Source organism: Choloepus didactylus, chromosome 13 (assembly GCF_015220235.1).
Source record: "Choloepus didactylus isolate mChoDid1 chromosome 13, mChoDid1.pri, whole genome shotgun sequence".
Classification (NCBI taxonomy): Eukaryota; Metazoa; Chordata; class Mammalia; order Pilosa; family Megalonychidae; genus Choloepus; species Choloepus didactylus.
The window spans coordinates 15,490,095-15,510,868 of NC_051319.1; the positions used below are offsets into that span (position 1 = coordinate 15,490,095).

The 20,774-nt window shown below is 37.1% G+C and overlaps 1 protein-coding gene across 1 annotated transcript in view; it reads right to left on the minus strand.

Annotated features, from left to right (window-relative positions):
• The window catches only part of ARSB (arylsulfatase B), a 222,527-nt gene that overhangs the window by 176,494 nt on the left and 25,259 nt on the right, over nucleotides 1–20,774 (minus strand). The window contains exon 4 of the mRNA XM_037800847.1: nucleotides 15,578–15,785. Within this exon, the coding sequence (XP_037656775.1) occupies nucleotides 15,578–15,785 (208 nt within the window). The remainder of the gene's footprint in view (nucleotides 1–15,577; nucleotides 15,786–20,774) is intronic.

Here is a 20,774-nt window from a genome sequence, read left to right on the forward strand (position 1 = left end):
CACTGTCAAGGCCACACAATTTTAGAACTTAGTTGTATAATGTCCTATACTTCTACCAGCTGGGTCAAATTGCTAGTCTTACCATCCCAGTAAGAATGAAAGCTCTTGAAAGCAGAACCTAGAACATACACACAGGTAAGCACAAAGATGAGCTCATTGCTCAATACACAGTGGGTGCTCAATAAATACAAGCGAGTTGAGACTTAAATTTTATGAAAAAGTATTAATGCAAGTTCCCAAGGTGTCAGTGTATACCTGGGAATTGGAGACTGGGCTTCCATTTTTCATTACTCAGAGCACCCCATATATTTTGAGGGATTTACGACAACATTTCTAAGTAAAAGAAATCACTCTGGATTCCCCAGAAAACTAAAGCCAAGCACTCCTAAATTTCAAAGGCTCTGAGGTATAATTCCTGCTAAAAACATCTATTTGTTCAAAGTTGTTCTTATCATCATTATCTCTCACAAATGGCACATTTAAAGAATTAATTATCCTTATCATTCAGAAGTCCAGGGTCTACAATTGCTTTTCTTGAGGAAGCAAATGGTGATATGGAGTCACTAACCTCTGCTTTTCAAAGCAAACTATTGTGTTTTTCTGCTGAGCCCACTGCCCTGTGTGTGTGTGGGGGGGGCACCAGTGCCACTACACAAGTATCAGTATGAGCATTTGTGTTGGGTGTTAATGCTTGTTCCAGGAATAGAACTGGTAGACAATTGTCCATGATTAGGAAGAATCCTGAAAAATTTCCATCATTGTGGAGGTGACTGCATGTGGAAGGCAGAATACTGGCCCCCCAGAGATGGCCCTGCCCTAATCCCAGAACTTATGAATACTTTACCTTAAGTAGCAAAAAGAAATTAAGGTGGCAGATGGAATTAAAGTTGCTAATTAGCTGACTTAAAGATAGGAAGATTAATTTAGAAGATTATCTTGGGGGGAGGGGCACGGACAGGGGTGGTATGAGCTCTTAAGAGCAGAAAAGGGGGGAAGCCGAGAAGTCAGAGAGATGAGACAGAAGGAAAAGAGGTTCAAAGCAGTGCTGATTTTGAAGATGGAGGAAGGGGGGTTCATGAGCCAAAAAATGTGGGTAGCCTCTAGAAGCTGGGAACTTCCCTCAGCTGAGAGTCAGAAAAAAGAAAAAAAATAAACAAACAAAAGACGGGGTACCTCAGTCCTACAACAGCAGGAATTGAATTCTGCCAACAACCCAAATAAGCAAGGAAAGGAATCATCCCCTAAAATCTTCAGCAAGGAATGCAGCCCTGCCAACACCTTCATTTTAGCCAAGTGAGACTTGTTATGGGCTTCTGACATACAGAAATACAAAAGAATAAATTTGGGTTGTTTAAGCAGCTAAGTTTTGTGGTAATTTGTTATGGCAGCATAGAGAATGAATACATGCCATTTCCATTTAAAAAATAAAAGTAATTGAACTATCCCCCAAAATTCAGTATAGGCGTTAACTATTTTAATGTGCTTTGCTTTACTGTACTTCAACAGATACTGTGTTTTTTATAAATTGAAGATTTGTGGCAAACATGCATCAGGCAACTCTATTGGTGTCATTTTTCCAAAAGCATGTGCTCACTTCATGTCTCTGTGCCATATTTTGGTAATTCTCACAATATTTCAAAATTTTCATTTTTATTATATCTGTTATGGTGATCTGTAATCTTTAATATTACTACTGTAATTGTTTGGGGCCCCATGAACTGCACCCACATAAGACAGTGAACTCAATCAATAAATGTTGCGTGTGTTTTGACTGCTGCAACACCAGCCATTCCCCCATCTCTCCCTCTCTTTGGGCCTTCCTATCCAGAGACAAAACCATATTGAAATTAGGTGAATGAATAACCTTGCAATGGCCTCTAAGTGTCAAAGTGAAAGGAAGAGTTGCACATCTCTCACTCTCAATCCAAAACTAGAAATTATTAAACTTAGTGAGGAAGGTATGTTGAAAGCCGAGAGAGGCAGACAGCTAGGCCTCATGTACCCATTAGCCAAGTTGTGAATGCAAAGGAAAAGTTCTTGAAGGAAAAGCGCAACTCCAGTAAACACACTAATGATAAGAAAGTAAAACAGCCTTATTGGTGATATGGAGAAAGTTTTAGTGGTCTGGATAGATCAAACCAGCCCCAACATTCCCTCAAGCCAAAGCCTGAAACCAGCAGAAGTGGATTCATGAGGTTTAAGGAAAGAAGCAGTTTTCATAATATAAAAGTGCAAGGTGAAGCAGCAAGTGCTGATGTAGTAGCTGTAGCAAGTTATCCAGAAGATCTAGCTAAGATAACTGATGAAGGTGATTACACTAAAGAACAGATTTTCAATGTAGACAAAACAGCCTCCTACTGGAAGAAGATGCCATCTAGGACTTTCATAGCTAGAGAGAAGTTAATGCCTGGCTTCAGAAGACAGGCTGACTCTCTTTTGTTAGGGGCTCATGTAGCTGGTGACTTTAAGTTGAAATCAATGCTCATTTACCTCTCTGAAAATCCTAAGGCCCTTAAGAATTATGCTAAATCTACTGTGCCTGTGCTTTATAAATGAAACAACAAAAACTGTATGACAGCACATCTGTTTACGACATAGTTTACTCAATATTTTAAGCCCCCTTTTCAGACCTACTGCTCAGTAGAAAAGATTCCTTTCAAAATATTGCTGCTCATTGACAATGCACCTGGTCACCCAGCTTTGATGGAGATGTACAACAAGATTAATGTTGTTTTCATGCCTGCAAACACAGCATCCATTCTGCAGCCCATGAATCAAGGAATATTTTCAACTTTCAAGTCTTATTATTTAAGAAATACATTTTGAAAGTCTATAGCTGCCATAGATACTGATTCCCTCTGATAGCTCTGGGCAAAGTCAATTGAAAGCCTTCTGGAAAGGATTTACCATTCGAGATGCCATTAAGAACACTTGTGATTCCTGGGAGGAGAACATAGACATTAATAGGAATTTGGAAGAAGTTGATTCCAACCCTCATGGATGACTTTTAGAGGCTTAAGACTTCAGTGGAGGAACTGCAGATGTAGTGGAAATAACAAAGAGAACTAGAATTAGAAATGAAGTCTAAAGATGTGACAGGACTGCTGTGCTCTTATGATAAAACTTGAGTAGATAAGGAGTTGTTTCCTATAGATGAGCAAAGAAAGTGGTTTCTTGAGATGGAATCTACTCCTAGTTAAGATGCTGTGAACATCATTGAAATGACAACAAAGGATTTAGAATACTACATCAACTTAGTTGATAAAGCAGTGGCAGGGTTTGAGAGAAATGACTCCACTTCTGAATGAAGTTCTATTGTGGAATTGTAAAATGTTATCAAACAGCATCACATACTATACAGAAATCTTTCATGAAAGTTTGATGTGGCAAAATTCATTGTTGTCTTATTTTAAGAAATTGCCATAGCCACTCCAAACATCAGCAACCACCATCCTGATCAGCCAGCAGCCATCAAGACTGAGGCAAAGACTCTCCACCAGCCAAAAGATTACGACTCACCAAAGGCTCAGATAATGGTTAGCACTTTTTAACAATAAAATATTTTTTGCTTAAGGCATGTACATTGTTTTTTTTTAAAACATAACATTACTGCACACTTCATAGACTATAGTATGGTGTTAAGATAGCTTTTATATGCCCTGGGAAATCAAAAAATTCATGTGACTCACTTTATTGCAGTACTCGCTTTATTGGAGTGGTCTGGAACTGAACCCACAATATCTCCAAGGTATGCCTACATAGGTAAATTTATTGCTGCCAAATTTATAAAGTTAAAAAGGTAGTTATATCCCAGGTACGATATTTTATATTATTTAAACAAAGTAATAAATCATCATGGAGAGAAATTAAATGACATTAAGGCTCTGGATAAGAAATTTATCCAGATCATTTTGGGTTAGCATCGGAAAACAAGTCCAAACAAGCAGAAAACTTGCACATATTCCAAGAGTGCTCTGATGGGCTTTTTTTTTAAAAAACCTTTTGTAAGTGGACTGGGCACCTCAAATGAGCATAAAATAGAATCACTAACAGTACTAGAGTAAAAAATATATAGTAAATATTGATTTGGTCTCAATAGTCAGTCAAATCTATCGCTCAGATTCTACATTAGCCCCTGGAAAGACAAACAGCCAAATACCTACTTTAATGCCATTTCTGGCATCCTTGAACTTGAATATGATCAATACTGGTGCAATTGGATAATTTTCCATCATAGCTAATCAGTGTAATTACATCAGTTAAACAAACAAGGCACATCATTTGGTGTTACTATTAATATCCAAATAGTTACTTTCAAACATAGCTATGCATTTTAGATGTCATTTGGAGTGAAAAACCTCCTTCTGTGCTCTACATGTTATAATTTTGTTTATTATTGTAAGAGTAAAATACTTCAACAATTAATGATTACTGCTAATGTTACAACAATATACTTATATATTTAAGGACATTCAAATAGTTAAAAATAGTAAAAATAAATTAATAGTTAATACAAGAGAAAGTGTGTTAGCTAGATAACTTTAGGAAGAACCTTAGTATCATTATGAAACCATAAATAGTTATAAAATAATAATATAAGACAGGATATATTATACCATAATTCCAATTTTTCTAGCAGTATCTGGTAAACTAGCATGCATAACATTAAACAAAATGACCTTTAAGAACCACATTCAATTTTTGATTATTTAATTTCACTTGGGTCATCAATTTTCAAGAATAAAAATATGAATTAAAAGCAGAATTTCAAATTTGCTACCTCAGCATTTAATGGTGGAAAAACTCCAAAATCATATACAATAACTTCTATGGCAAATCACCTTCAATTTAGATATAATAAAGAAATATGGAGAAAAGAAGAAAATATGAGAGGAAAAAAAATGAGGTCCCCAAACACATTGTATTCTCAGTAATCAAACTTAAAAACACAACAAATTAAAATATAAAAAGAAAAGAAAAAGCACACAAAAGACTGCTTTAAGCAAATAATTCCTTATGATTTGAGGGCGATAGATGGTAAAATGTAAACAAAAAGTTTGTCAAAATAATTGCTACAGACTGCCAACCATCTCCAGCAGTTGAAGAAGGAGGATATTCCTGACACCTGCTTATGGACTGCTTAAATTAGAAAATAAGCCACTTCCCCGTTGTTCCCTGTTGTTCTCAAGGCCTCATAGAGAGTGTGGCCCACTGTAGATGTTCAGATGATGAGTGAATGAGTGATTGAGTGATTGAGTGAGTAAATGAATGAATAGGCATATGTATTAATAAATGGCCAAATGATGAAGTAGAAGCCAAACTGGACCAAAAAAGGTCCAAAACAAACAAGAAAACTTGAGGCCAAATGCTAGAAATGGTTATGGTTCTACATCTGGCCTATTAGCTATTATAATATTGCGCAACATGGCATGTAGTTTGTTTCAGGAATTGCTGAATTCCCAACAGCCCTATCAGGTAAGTACTACTATTATCCACATGGTACAAATGAAGAAACTGAGGCACTGAGAGGTTAAGGAGCTTGCCCAAGGTTGCGTAAGTAGTCACTGCTAGAGATAAGGTTAAATCCAGGCAGTCTGCCTCCTGAGTATTACAAAATTAGTCCTTCTCTGGGTCTTAATTTCATTCTCTATGAGATAAGATGATCTTTTACAGTCCTACACAACTCTCAAAAAAAAAAAAAAAAAAAGGTGGAGGAAGGAATGAATAGGGGTTTAAAAATGATGTCAAGTTACACTTAACCTGATTAAACCAAAATAAACCAACCTTTGCTCACCTGGAAAGCTGCCATTCTCACTCATCTCAAAAGATTTCTCAAAGCCTGCAGTACCTTCTAATTAGCTCGTTATTTTATTTTGCTCATCTCAAGTCAGCAGTATCATGAAGTTTGAAAGGCCCTGCATAGTACTTTACACTTAGCTAGGGCTCTGCTTGCTAGATGTCTAAATAGGAGTACTAACAGTAACACATTCAATAATATTTGATTGCAGACTTCACAGACATACATTAACAATTAGCTTGTCTCTGTAGACTTTATATCTTTAAACATTTGACTGGTCTGACTGCTTTAGGATATAGCACATTTCAGTACCAAATGAAATGCAATCTAAATACAGTCGATCCTCATTATTTATGGAATCTGTATTTGTGACTTCACCTACTTGCTAAAATTTATATGAAACTCCCAAATCATATTCATGGTGTTTTTACAGTCATTAGGGGACATGTGCAGAGCAGTGTAAAATTTAACTCACCCAACATGCACATTCCCAGTATGTTGTTTTAGCTTCTTGTTTTAGCTTTCATACTATAAATAAGTGTTCTTTTTGCAGTATATTTAGTGTCAAGTTTTTCACATTTTTGCACTTCTTGTTGATGAGTTCTCTCTTTAAAATGGTCACTAAGAGTCATGCTGAAGTGCTGTCTAGTGTTACTGTTCTGGTTTGCTAATGCTTCCGGGATACAAAACACCAGAAATGGATTGGCTTTTATAAAGTGGGTTTATTTGGTTGCACAGTTACAGTCTGAAGGCCATGAAGTGTCCAAGGGAAGTCATCAACAATCAGGTACTTTCACTGGAGGATAGCCAATGGCATCTGGAAAACCTCTGTTAGCTGGGAAGGCACGTGGCTGGCATCTGCTCTGGAGTTCTGGTTTCAAAATGGCTTTCTCCCAGGACGTTCTTCTCTAGGCTGCAGTTCCTCAAAAATGTCACTCTTAGTTGCTCTGGAGGCGTTTGTCCTCTCTTAGCTTCTCCAGAGCAAAAGTCTGCTTTCAAAGGGCCGTCTCCAAATGTTGCTCTGTAAGCTGCAGCTTCTCTCTCAGCTCCTGTGCCTTCTTCAAAGAGTCCCTCTTGGCTATAGCAAGCTTGCTCCTTCTGTCTGAGCTTATATAGTGCTCCAGTAAACTCATCAAGGCCCATGCTGAATGGGTGGGGCTACACCTCCATGGAAAGTATCCAATGAAAGATCTCGCCCACAGCTGAGTGATCACATCTCCACGGAAACATCCAATCAAAAGTCTCCAACCCGGTCAACATCAATATGTTTCCTGCCCACAGAAGACTGCATCAAAGATAATGGCGTTTGGGGGGACATAATACATACAAACCAGCACAGTTACTAAGCACAAGAAAGTTGTGATGTGCCTTAAGAAAAAAATATGTGTTAGAAGAGTTTCAAGAAGGCATGAGTTATAGTGTGGTTGGCTGAGTTTAGTGTTAATGAATTAATACATATTAACCAGAAACATGCATAAAGCAAGGTTATATACTGATTAGTTGGTGAAAATGTTGTGACCAGAGGTTCACAGAAACCTACCCTTGTATTTGCACCAGGAGCAATGGTTCAGTGTTCGTAAACTCAGCGTTCACAGCAACTTTATAGAACGTAACTACCATGAACAATGAGAATCTACTGTGGATACATCTATAGCTTACGGTGACCCCATTTTATTTCAGCCCTTTCCTCTTGATCTGACAGCAGAACCCAGGTGATTATTTCCTATAGAATCTACTTTTCATCTTGCTTCATCCTCCAGGGCAGCCTGTCCAACATGACACTCCTGTGCTCTTCACAGGGAATTTTGGATCCAATAAGTTCTGAGAAGAATGAACAATATAAGAAATTGAACCATTTTAAATGTGACCTTTAAAATGGAATGCAAACGGAAAGGCCATGGATGCAAAAGGAAAGGAGAAAGTAAACCCAAACAAATTGGAAAGCTGCTTGATCTTTTTACCATGCAATTTAGTCAATAAATGTGCTCAGTTCAGTTTATATTTTCCATTAATTATAAACTCAGGGAAAGGCCATAGTGCCATTCTCTTACAGAAGTGTGAAAATAATGATTATTTCATGTTTCTCCTGCTAAAAATTCAAAATATCAATAACACAATATTATATTACAGCATCTATTAAGCAATATAATAAAATACCAAAGATCTGATGTAAGGGGTTGAGAGGCATCTTTAATTTAGATTCTGGGATTGTGAATTCAATGGTTTGTCACAGAGTATACAAACGCAAGACTTTATTCTGGGGGTCTTTACAATGTATTATTGGTTACTAATTTCTCTCAGTAAAATAATCCATAAATCTGTATGCATTACTACCTATTACTAATAAAATTTTACAGTGACCAAGCATGCTCTCAGAATGGACATTAACATAGAAAGTCTAAAGAGATGAAATATATTAATGACATTTGGCTAGAGAGAAGATCATTCTAGTCTCATAGTTTTGAGCCATGTGTTGTTATCTCCCTCAGTGATAGATGTATTAAATAAAGGGATAACTGCAAAGAGAAAGACTGTGAGGACACACCGTATGATTTATTCACTTAACAGTTTTCCCTTATCTTTGTCAAAAAGAAATTCAGTTAAGTGTTCAAAGAATCTAGCGAGATTGGTTTGGAAACACTCAGATAACTTTCTTCTTGGCACAGAATTTCTAAAATATTTTAAAAGTCTGTCAATTGCAAAAGTTGATCTAAAACCGTGGAAGAGTTCTCCGTTTGCCAGCTGTGAGTTTTTAAGGGAATTGTAGATGAAAGGGGAAAAAGGACATAAAATCTAGGGGAATTAGTTAAGATTCTTCATTACTCCATTTGAGATATTAAATTACATTTAATTTTGTGAAAGCTCAGATAATAAATGTTAATAGTTTAGGTTCTGTAACAAATAACCCTATTAGTTTAAGTAGAAACGTGCTATAGAACAGGATCCAATCAGTGTTTTCAATGGTGGTGCTACTGACATTTGGGACAGGACACTTTTCCATCGTGCAGGGCTGGCCTGAGCATTGCAGATGACCATCCACTTAATGGTAACTTCACCCTTCAGTTACTGTGACAACTAGAACCATTTCCACACATTTCCAGATGGACCTGCCAGAAGTGGACTATGGATCCACGGACTATGGGTCTACCACTATGTGGATTATATGGATACTCTGGACATGGACTCTTTCCAGCTCTTGGTAAATGCATCCCATTGCCAACAGAAGGGTCCATGGCAAGACTATGGATGGCTCCATCTAAGGCTGTCACCAGCACCACAAAAGTTCTGAAAACCCAAAGAATTATTTTCCTACTAGCAAGAACTCTTAGAGAGCAAATGGACCAATTTCTAAGTATTTCCTAAATCTGCCCTTTCCTCCCCATCAATTTTCTCTCCACCTTTTCTCAGGCTCTCTTTATCTCCCCACCCCCATTTCACTGTCACAGCCTCCTAAAAGTTCTGTTGTCCTCCAACCATCCTCCACACCATTCCTAAAATGAAAACTTGAGCCTGCTTGAAACCTTTGAATGCCCCCTCATTGCCTCAAAATACCATCACAAATCCTTCCTGCATATATACAGGCCCTTTTTCATCTCTCCTCTATGTCATAATCTCCAGCCTCGAATCTTCCCATTCTCCACCTTGCACTCTAGGTTTCAGCCATGCTGAACAGCCTACAGAACTGCTCTTTGTGCATCACTGCCTTTGTTTGAGTTACTTTCTCACAGTCTAGAAGGCTGCCCCCGTTTATATGGCCAACTCATTCCCAACCTTTAAATCTCAGGAATACTCCTCAGACACTGGGACCTGTTAAGTGCTCCTATTATATGAACACAGCACTTTGGATGTCATCATTATACTCTTCCACTGCATTATAATAAACAGATACTGCATTACAATAAATATAATTAATAGACTTTGAGTTTCCTAAGGGCTAGAACAATGTTCCATTTATCTTCTTACCTGCAATGAAAGCCTGAGTGATTGAATAACTTCATTTATAGTTGATGAAACCGAAGCAAGAGTCTACATAGCTAAATGGCAGCAAAGCTAGGAATTGAACTCTGATCATACCCCATCAGAGAATTATTAGAAGGGTCACCTTTGGATAAAAAGAACAGAATATTATGTTTTGTAATGAGGCTGGCAACATTTGTTAACAGCAGTAGTAAGAACACATTGCAGAAAGAGGAGCACTATTCTATCGAAGTTGTAATTTATATGCAGTAAGGGCAGGGAGAGCAGAATAATAAATTTACATTTTTATTGTCGGCTTTTTTGAAGAGTGTTTTTCTAGAAATGGATGCATCTACCTGAAATGAAAACTACCTGGAAGTGGTTCAACCTCAAACCCAGTTGGTTTCCATCAGCCATATATATATTCCTCATTAGGTAAATTCCCAAGGTTTGAATAATAGTTACCTTAGGTCAAAGGTTATCAAATTTTTGTATGCAAAAAAATCACCTGGATTCTTGTTAAAATGGTGATCCTGGGCTCCAGGCCCAGGGTTTCTGATTCACTAAGGCTGTGGTAGAGTCTGAGAAATTGCATTTTTAACTAACCCTATTGCTGTGGGTGGTTCCCAGCTGTCACGTTGAGAAAAAACACCTTAAGTGCTCAGATGATGGTAGAGATGACAAGAAATGAGAAGCCTCATGATTTCGCTCAGATAATAAAAGGGATTTTTTTAAAGTCACATTTCCCCAAATATCAAAACCTAAAAAATAAACCTTTGTCTCTCCTTTTCATTAAATACAAGTTTGATATCAAGAAGCTACTTTAATTCAGGATTTTCTGTATTTAATGGATTCAACATTTATTTGTTTGGAAAACCATGTCCCCAGTACTACCAGAATTTTTATACTTATACTCAGAGCAGTGCTGAGTGAAGAAAAGTGAGAAAAACGGAAAAAATGAATCACCACCCTATGATCCGCCAGATCCAGGTTCTGTTTCCTTGGATTTTAATCACATTATAACACGTGATTAAATTCCCCTTCAAGCAATGAAATTGTCAAAAGACAGAGAAAAAGTCTCCAGAGAAAGAATTGCGGATTTAGTTTCTCCTTGTAGTCAAACCCTCATCAAAATGTAAGCAAAACTGGTTATTCTGATTCCTTAATATAAATATGTAATGACTATATAAAAATGTTGGGATCAATCTATAAACTTAAATCAGTTCACTATTTTTCTCTTCAAGGTTTTAGAATTCACTTTTCCAGTTTTAATTCACAGTATAGTTGTTCATGGGCTGGCTCTAATTTTAGTTCATTTTATTTAGGGTCAGATTTCTGTGCAGATTCCTCAAGTTTACGACTATAAAGATCAGCTGTGGTGATAGGTGTTCAGGTTAAAGGGGTGTCTTCCTAACAGCCTCTGGTGCTGCTTCTTTTAACAGATACCCTGCTAAAATAACAAAGATACAGAGAGAGGGATAGAAATCCATAACAGCATGACTGACAGATACCATACTGCCAAAATCTTGGAAAAGTTTCCATAAGCTTTAAGGCCAAAGATACTGGGCCAAGGAAACTAGGGTTGCCTTACCCTGCTTTACCTCATGACACAGAGCAACCCTGACCAACTGAAAAGAGGCAGGAAGACAGCCTGGAGTGGGAAGGTTCTACTTTTGACACGGTCAAGGAATTATTACCTCTTCAACTTTATGTAAGCAGTTAAGAGATCACAACTCCCAGAAAACAACAGGACAGAAAAGAAATGGATCTGGCAGTGGGGCACTCAGCATCCTGGGAATGTCCCCAAAAGGAAAGGCCTAATCACTGTGCATGTTGGTGTTCCTTTAGCATGCAAAGAGCCAGGTAGCCACGGAAGAAGGAAATGTCCACTAGGTCAACCCAGGTTCAGTAGGGTACAGGAGACAGAATGCCTGCAAGTCACTGGGGACTGAACGAGTTGCATTTATAATGTATACATCAACCTGACTTCCAGCTACAGATTTGAGAAGGAATTCATCCAGAGAGCAGTGACCAGAGGCCAAGAGACAGCCATGCACTCCATCTGGGCAGATATTTCACTGCGTACACTCAGAGGAAGCAGGTAATGATTTACTATGAAAATGAAGATTCTAGAAAAGTTCTATTAAGATTCAGGAAAGTCAGAGATTCTATGAACAGAAGTGTAGAAAGTCAGAAGTAGAGATAAGGGTTCATGGGATAACATAAAAGGAAAAGAAGATGAGCTGCAACAGCACAATTGATTAGAGGTAACAGGTATTGACCTCTAGTAGTCTGGGCTTGAATACTAGCTGTTCCATATGTTAAATAATTGGCCTTGGGCAAATCACCTCTTTAAATTTCTTTTTCTTCATTTGTAAAATGGGTATAAAGATACTTATCTCACAAGGCTATGATGAGTTTTAATGTCTAGAAAATGAACAATAATAAGAAAGTATAGGAAAAGAACTACAACAGCACCTGGGCATGTAGTAAATATTTAATAAATGTTAATCATTATTACTGACAAACTTAGAAGAAAGGAGGACGATTGAGGCAAAGAAAGGATTCGAAAGAAACTAAAAATAAAATCAATAATAATCTACATTGGAGACATTAAAGAGCAGAATTAAAATTACCCCCCAAAAATCTACCTGATAATGTGGAAGGGTCCCAGAAGGTAGACGAAAAGGACAAAAAACTGAAAACAATGAAACGAAAGACGAATCAGAGATTCAATCTATTAATTAAAGATATTTCTGAATTGATCAATCAGAACAAAAGCAATAAGCTCAAATTTGAACAAGGAAACTTGCCTGAAATGAAATATGATCTCAGAGTACAGATCAATGGGCTAACTACATTAAAATTAATTTTAAAATATTTAAAGATCCAAACTTACATATGATGCAGCAAAAAATTTAAACTATGGAGATAATTATTTTTTTTAATTGCCTCCAGAAAAAGATTCAAGAGACCACCTTACCCAGAGAGATCTCTCAAAACATTTGGCAAACTGTTCCAGAGTATAGAAAAAGATGAAAAACCATCCAAACAATTTTATGAAGTTATCAAATCTGACAGAGAGATATCAAACAAATACCAACCCTACTTTCATTTATGAATCAATGCAAAACCTTAAATAAAACACTAGCAAACTGTTTTTAGGAGTATACTTAAAATACATCCACATGAGCAAGTTGGATTTCTCCCAAAAATACAGAGATGGTCCAAAATTAATATATCTACTAATGTAGCATATGTACCAGAATATAACCCTAAAATAAGGCAATCCCCATTTTCCCAGTGAGATGCGCCAAATTTTGTTTTTGCCAAATTAAAAAAATAAAATTTTATGAATGTATATGAAATAGTCAAACGTCTATTTAAAATACGGTTATGCATACACATTTGAAACCAAATAATAAAATAATATATTTTTTCCACTGTCATATATAATAAAAAAAAATTTGTTACCTCTTCCCATGCATGCTTGACACCATTATCTCTGTTATCAGAGGAGTCACTTTAAGATATTTACATGGTTTTCCATGAAGAGCCTACCATCTTCACTTCTATCTGAACACTTTTTAATCCATGATGATACAGTAATCCATGTACAATTTCATTTCAGGAAATAATTTGTCCTGAAACTGTATAATTGTGATCTCTATAACAAAGGCTTGTTTTATAAACTTACAACATCCAGTTCTTGCAATTGTGAGGTCATATCCCAGGAATAACTACTAAATCAGTGTTAAATGTCTTGGCCTCCTTTTTTATTGCTTCTGTCTAGTGACCTCTATAAGCATTCAGTACCAGCATCGATCAAAATGTTACACCATGTTATTCACAATAAAATAAATTGAGAAGGACGCCCAGAATATGAGATTTTGTAGGGACTTCCGTATAAGATGTCTCCCTCTTTTCTAAAGGTTAAGTTTTGGAGGAACAAATTCACTTAATCCACCTTTTTCACAGCAGGGTACATATAGAAAATTATAATTTTTGTGCAGCACACCAAGGCAATCGAACAAGGCTTCTCAGGCTAGATGATACCCTGGGCCCCGCCCAGGCTCCTCAACAGATCAATATTGCAGCTCATCAAGGGGAAAGCTCAGCTCTATCATTAGGTACCAAAAGAAAACTCAGATCATCATCTCAGAGGTAGGACACTGCAGTGGAGCCAGACAGACTGAACCCTGGCTCTGCTACTTTGGGACTGCGTGACCTTGGCAAGGTGCTTAGCCTCTTTGTGCTTCAGTTCCCACATTGGTCATATAGGATACTAATAGGACCCAGAGGATTACTGTGAGGACTGATTGAACTAATTCATGTAAAGCACTTAGAACTGTGGGGGGGTGGGGGGTGGGGAGGGACAGCACACACTCAATAAATGCAAAACAAAACAAAAAAGTCTTGAAAAAAAAGCTATTGAGTTGTAAATTCCTCAACATCCTTCACACTGCAGCACAGTCACTTTACAGTGAAACTCAACAGTCAACATGGCTCGGCCCCACACTTGGAGTCTCCAGTCAACTTTTTAGGTTGTGGATAAGGATCATTAGGGATATGAGAAAGTCCCCTTCATGAAAGATAGACCAAGAGCCAACTGCGAAACAGAGAGAGAAAGACAAATTTAGAAGGAAGAGAGAACATGTTGGGAGTGTAGCAAACAAAAAAACAAAAATAAGTATATATGTATATGTGTGTATATACCCACATACATACATAGACACGTTCACATACAAAATTAACAGTTATAAGCAAGGGCTTCAAAGAAATAAGTTATTACAGTTATAAAATAGGAACAGAATGTTACAAAAAAGGATTTATCAGAAAATGATTTCTTAGTAATTTGAGAAAAAGTGGTTAAAATAAACTCAATAGAAAGGTTACAAAATAATGTCAAGAAAATGTCCGAAACAGCTGAAGAAAAACAAAGAAAACAAGAGAGGAAAAAACTAAGAAAAACAAAGGATCAATCCAATATCCAACAAAGAGAATTCTGTAAAGAGCTAATAGGAGGAAGGACCAAAGAATTCTGAAAACAATAATACAAGAAAATTTCTCATAACAAAAGACTCTGCATTTTCTGATAGAAAGTGCTCTCTGAGTATCATCACAATAAATGTAAAAACCTACACCCAAAGCACATCATGGTGAAATTTTATAAATATTTGTCTAATAAGAGGGGAAAAAAATCACATACACAAGGGATTTTTAATAAGAATGGCACTGCTGTTCAAAAGTTACCTCTGGATGTTAGGATTATAAATTTTCTTCCTTCCTTATTCTCTTCTCTATTTTCTATAATGAACATGGATGACTTTTATCATCAGGAAACAACTTTAATACAAAAAAATCTATACTTGGAGGTGCTAGCCTAGATTTAGGTGGTTCCATTTCTTATCTGTCTCCATAATGTCACAGTCTGTCTTTTGCTCTGAAGCAGACAACTCTAGTCAGTGAAAGCCCTATTCACAGAGGATGCCTGAGCTGTAGAAAGAGCAGAAAATAAGCCACTCCAGGGATTCACCACTCAGATGCTCTGTGAATGAATGATATCCACTCATATTTACTCAGAGTGAGATCTTGTTCTCAAGCACACTCCCAGAGTACTTTGATATCTGAAGGAGGGGGGTGAAAGCCTATAATTTTTCTCCCTAGATGATCTTTCTCTCCATTATTATCATGTCTCCACCATTACAGTTAGCATTTATTTTAATAAGGAACTGCTAAATGCTCCAATTTGTCTTCATTCTGTTTATCGAATACCATGTCCTAGGCTTTGCGAAGAGATGATTTTCCTTTTGACAGACTTACCTGTGGAGAAGATGAACACCGTGTTTTTCCAGAGCCCGTGGCTTTTTAAAGCTGCAGTAACATTTCCCACCGCTTCATCCATAAGGGACACCATTCCTGCATAGTGTCGCCTGTTCTTATCTTGGATGAAGTCATATTGCTTCAGGTATTCCTCAGGGACCTGAAGAGGCTCATGCACAGACTGGAGAGCAAGGTAGAGAAATAGAGGCTGGAAAGAAAGTTTGTGCAAATCACTTTAGTGGGTATGGAAGCATTAAATATAAAAGAATAGGCAGTACAGATTTACCAGTTAATAAAAACAGTATCAAGACAACCCACACAATGGGAGAAAATATTTGCGAATCATATATCTAATAAAGGACTTGTATTCAGAATATATAAAGAACCCATACAACTCAATAATAAAAAGACAAATAACCCAACTTAAAAGGAAGTAAAGAATTTGAATAGCTGTTTCTCCAAAGAAGATATATAAAATGGCCAACAAGCACATGAAAAGATGTGCAACATCATTAATCATTAGGGAAATGCATATCAAAACCACAGTGAGATACCACTTCACACCCATTAGGACGGCTATAATCAAAAATACAGACAATAACCAGTGTTGGTGAGGATGTGGAGAAACTGGAAACTTCATACACTCCTGATGGGAATGTAAAATGAGGCAGCTGCTTTGGAAAACAGTTTAACGGTTCCTCAAATTATTAAACACAGACTTATTACGTGACCTAGCAATTCCACTCCTAGAGAAATGAAAGTATAAATCTACACAAAAACTTGTACTTGAATGTTCACAGCAGCACTATTCATAACATCCAAAAAGTAGGAACAACTCAAATGTCCACAAACTGATGAATGGATAAACAAAATGTGATATTTCTATACAATGGAATATTATTTATCCACAAAAAGAAATGAAGCTCTGATACATGCTACAACACAGATGAGCCTTGAAAACATAATGCTAAGTGAAAGAAGCCAGTCACAAAAGACCACATATTTTATGATCTCACGTATATGAAATGTTTAGGATAGGCAAATCCATAGAGATAGAAAATAAATTAGTGGTTGCCAGACATCAGGTAGAGAGGCTAATGCATAGGGAGTTTCTTTCTGTGGCGAAGAAAATGTTCTAAACTTACATGGTGGTGATAGTTGTACAACTCTGCGAATTTACTAAAAATTATTGATTTGTTATGCTTTCAGTAGGTGAATTTTAGGGGTGAGATAGATCTCAATAAAGACTTAAAAAATAACAAAAGGAAAAAAATGTCAGAGTCCTAAAATGCCCCCAAATTGGCATGATCCAGCCAAACAGTAATAGTAGTAATAATATTAATAATAGCAATCATATATTAAATGTTGTCTATGTACCAGATACTATGATAATAATTTTTATATACTATCCACTTTTACTATTCAATACCAATCCACATTACATCTATTTTACAGATGAGTTAACTGAGGCTTGGAAAGGTTACATAACACCCCCCTCCCCACCCCCAAGATCACATTAATAGCAGAACAACTTCCTGTGGTAATTCCCACCGTTACTGTATGGATATGTACCAACAGATCAATCTCAGCTTCTCTAGACTGATTCAGCTGAAAAGTAAGTCCTCGTCTTTTAGCAGAGGGTTAGGGTTTTTTTTGATGTAATATTTCATGAGAAAGTAAATGAATACCACACCTTGTTAGTCTTTGACGCAAGACCAAATGCAATACTATTTTAATTCCTGGAAACTGAGTAGTGAGATTCACTGATTTTACTTTCCCTCCTACACTGATTAGTGGTATTCCAGATCAGCCTCTCCTTTTAATTGGCCTTTCCAAACACTATTCCTATCTGAGTCATTCTCCTCATTGTGCTCCTGCAGAATTTTTTAATGAGTTGAAAACTCTCAGAGAGACAATAACTCGTCCAACCCAATGATAAACATAATTCTGTTAAACTATCTGAGGCACTTAAATCTCCCAAGGTAATGGAGACGATGTGTTCACCCAGGTCATTAGGATCAACCACGGCAACCAAGGTGGTAAAGGAGAAAGGGGAAAGAGGGCAGGTTATTCCCAGCTAACAACTGACTCCTAGAGATGATGGCTAGGGAGGAGGGTCGGGGGGAGAGTTCTTGTAACCATGTCAGCAAAACAAGTAATGATTTCAGGACCGTCATTAAAGGGCCTTACAAATATTCAGTATGGAAGTCATTCTACTCACTTTGTTACACATAGCAAGAAAAGTATCTGAAAATCTTCCCCATAATTATTCCTTGATGGCTAATGACCTCTGCTATAGCAATTCCCTACTTGTCCAGTGGTTAGGCATCTGTCAGTTCAAACCTAAGGGACAAATAACTGAGAAGACAAAGTGAAAACGACTTCTTAACAATGAGGACAAAATCTGTCATGTCAGCCATGACAAGACCATGCAAAGTCCTCCAACTACCTGCAGACCAGATACTATTAACCTAGAAGTATAGAAAAATTAAGGTAGTCCTTGAAAAACAACAACAAAAACGAGTTATCTTTTTTTCTGTTTCCTCATAGTATATGGGCAAAAAGCCTTAAATGCATCAATATGGCTGTGGGTCACCAGGAGGAGGTGAAATGATTTATAGTACAGCCCATTTGATGAGGTGAGGACCTGTACAGCACATTTTAGAGTATTTCCATCCAATATTGTTAAATGTGAAGTTTCAGCACTCTCAAGATGAACTATATTCATGAAACAATGAATGTTCTCCAACAATACTAGATGTGAAACATTTCTATACTATTTTTTAATTGAAGAAAATTAATGGAATACTGCATGGTAGCCCAGTGGAAAGAACAATTTACTAGGGTTACCATGTTCTCCAACAACGAGAACCTACCCCCCCAACCCCCCCAGTCACTGCTCCTAGGACCCCCCTATAAACAGCTGTACTCAGTTTCCCCACCCCAGCCAGCCAAAGCCTAGGATCACAGTTAGCCTAAAGCAAGCAGCCACCATCCAGAGAATGGGTTCATTTCAGTGAATCCAGCTCACTATTACCATATATGAAGAGCAGTAATTGACCCATGTTCCAAGCCTCTCATGCCCTGGCCTTTGAGACCCACTGTCCCATTCTGACCTTACTGACATCCTGATTCCAAACACTGAAATCTCTGAACCCTACACGTGGATCTTCCCTATCTCCTGCTATATGCTGGACTCTGATCTTTCCCTTGCCCTCCGATCAACTCAGTCACAGCTGCTGCATTTACACTCTCCTAACAGTAACCCTTTCAAGTTTCTTAGAAGTACAAAATGGAATCCTATATATGAAATCATGACTACATGTTTAAGTATGACTTAAAAGTTAGACACTGTTACCTAAAGGTATTAGCATATTAATGTTCAAGATGCTAAGGGTTCTTTCCCTTTCTTATTGTGTCATGTTGCTCCTAATATATATACCCTAAATATCCTCATCATGTTAAGAAACATTTCAATGAAGAAGAAAGACATTTTCATTTTTTTCATCTATTTTCCTAATTTAATGCATAAAAGAAAAAAGCATATGGTGTGTTTTGAAATTGTTATTCTAACTTTTGACTTCCAAATTAAGACATTTCTGCCCAAATCATGTCAGGAAAAATTAAGAGTCTATCACTAGAAATGTACATTTTCTGTAAGAAGCCTCTATAGAGCAGGCATGTGAGAAAACATTTATTTTTATTCTTCAAAGTATTGTGGAGGGAGGCTATTTTCTAAGAATATGTTACTTTCACTTTCTAGTGTTATTACTACAGGAATTATCCTATAGAAAAAGAGAAAGGACATTCTTTCTCAACATATGTTAAACGGTTATTAGCAATATATCCCTGAGTCCAGCATCAACAAGTGTGTTTCTGTTACAAAATAGCTCCATATGCTTTTCCCCCTCAAGTGTTCTTTAAAGTAGACACACTTTTAAGTTCGTTTATGAATACTTCCTGTATATTTCTCTAATGATTTCCATTCTAGAACAAGTTGCCTATGTTACAGTCTATACACAGCACCCAAGAAATTAACACCGAGTTACATTTAACATTGGGATGAAAAGATGAAAAGTCCAGCTCTTGGAACCAGTTTGAGACATCACTTTGTTGAGAAGTAAAAATGTAAACACCTGCACTTGCTGTCTTAAATTTTCTTGGACTGTTACTTGGCTATTGAGTATTTCATTCATTTATGTCTATGCTTGAAACTTCTCTTTGAGGATGCTGGGAATGCTGAACACTACTTTGGAATATTTCTGAGATTGCAGGGAGATGCCCATCCTCTAACCTGGCTACTTCCATAATGTTGCCCTGAGCAGCATCATGTTAACAACACTAGCTTGAATAGCTTGCAAGCTCTTAGAACCTCCTACTGTCCTCAGCTCCTGTGCTTTCCCGTGAAACCAAGTTAAGACAGCTCACCGACAAAGAATTGTATCACCCCCAGTTGCTTCCTCTTATCCATTTAATGTCATGGGGCACTGTGAAAGAATACTTTATTGTTTCTTAATAGGTACTAATTTTTATTGTATGCCTCTTATAGTTATTGCATGATTAAGGCATTGTTACATTGTGGACCTATAAAAGGTAATAGCCTTCTGCTTGATCATCTGTATTTGAGAGGAGTGCCCTGAATGATACATCATAGACTGCTACTAAAGGCACAGGTCTACAGTTAATAGCAACACTGTAATATTCTTTCATTAACTGTAACAAAGGCACTATATCAAAGCTAAATGTCAATAATAGGGGGATATAAGCCTCAATTCATTTGTATTTATCGAGCACCCACTGTGTATTGAGCAATGGGCTCATCTCTATGCTTACCTGTGTAGATGTTCTAGGTTCTGCTTTCAAGAGCTTTCATTCTTACCGGGATGATGAGACTAGCAATTTGACCCAGCTAGTAGAAGTGTAGAATGTTATACAATTAAGCTCTAAAATTGTGTGGCCTTGACAGTGACAGTAATTGCTATAATATTTATAGCAGAGGGCAAATGAGAACTGGATGTCAATAGTGGCTGCACATCAGAAACACTGGTGGGAATTGGGGGGTTAGGGAGTAGGTGGTAATTAAATACCAATGATTGGGTCCCACGTCAGACCAAATAATCAGAGTATCTGGCATTGGTATTTCTCACAATTTTCCCAGATGATTCTAGTATACAGTCAGATTGGAATCCTCAAGCTG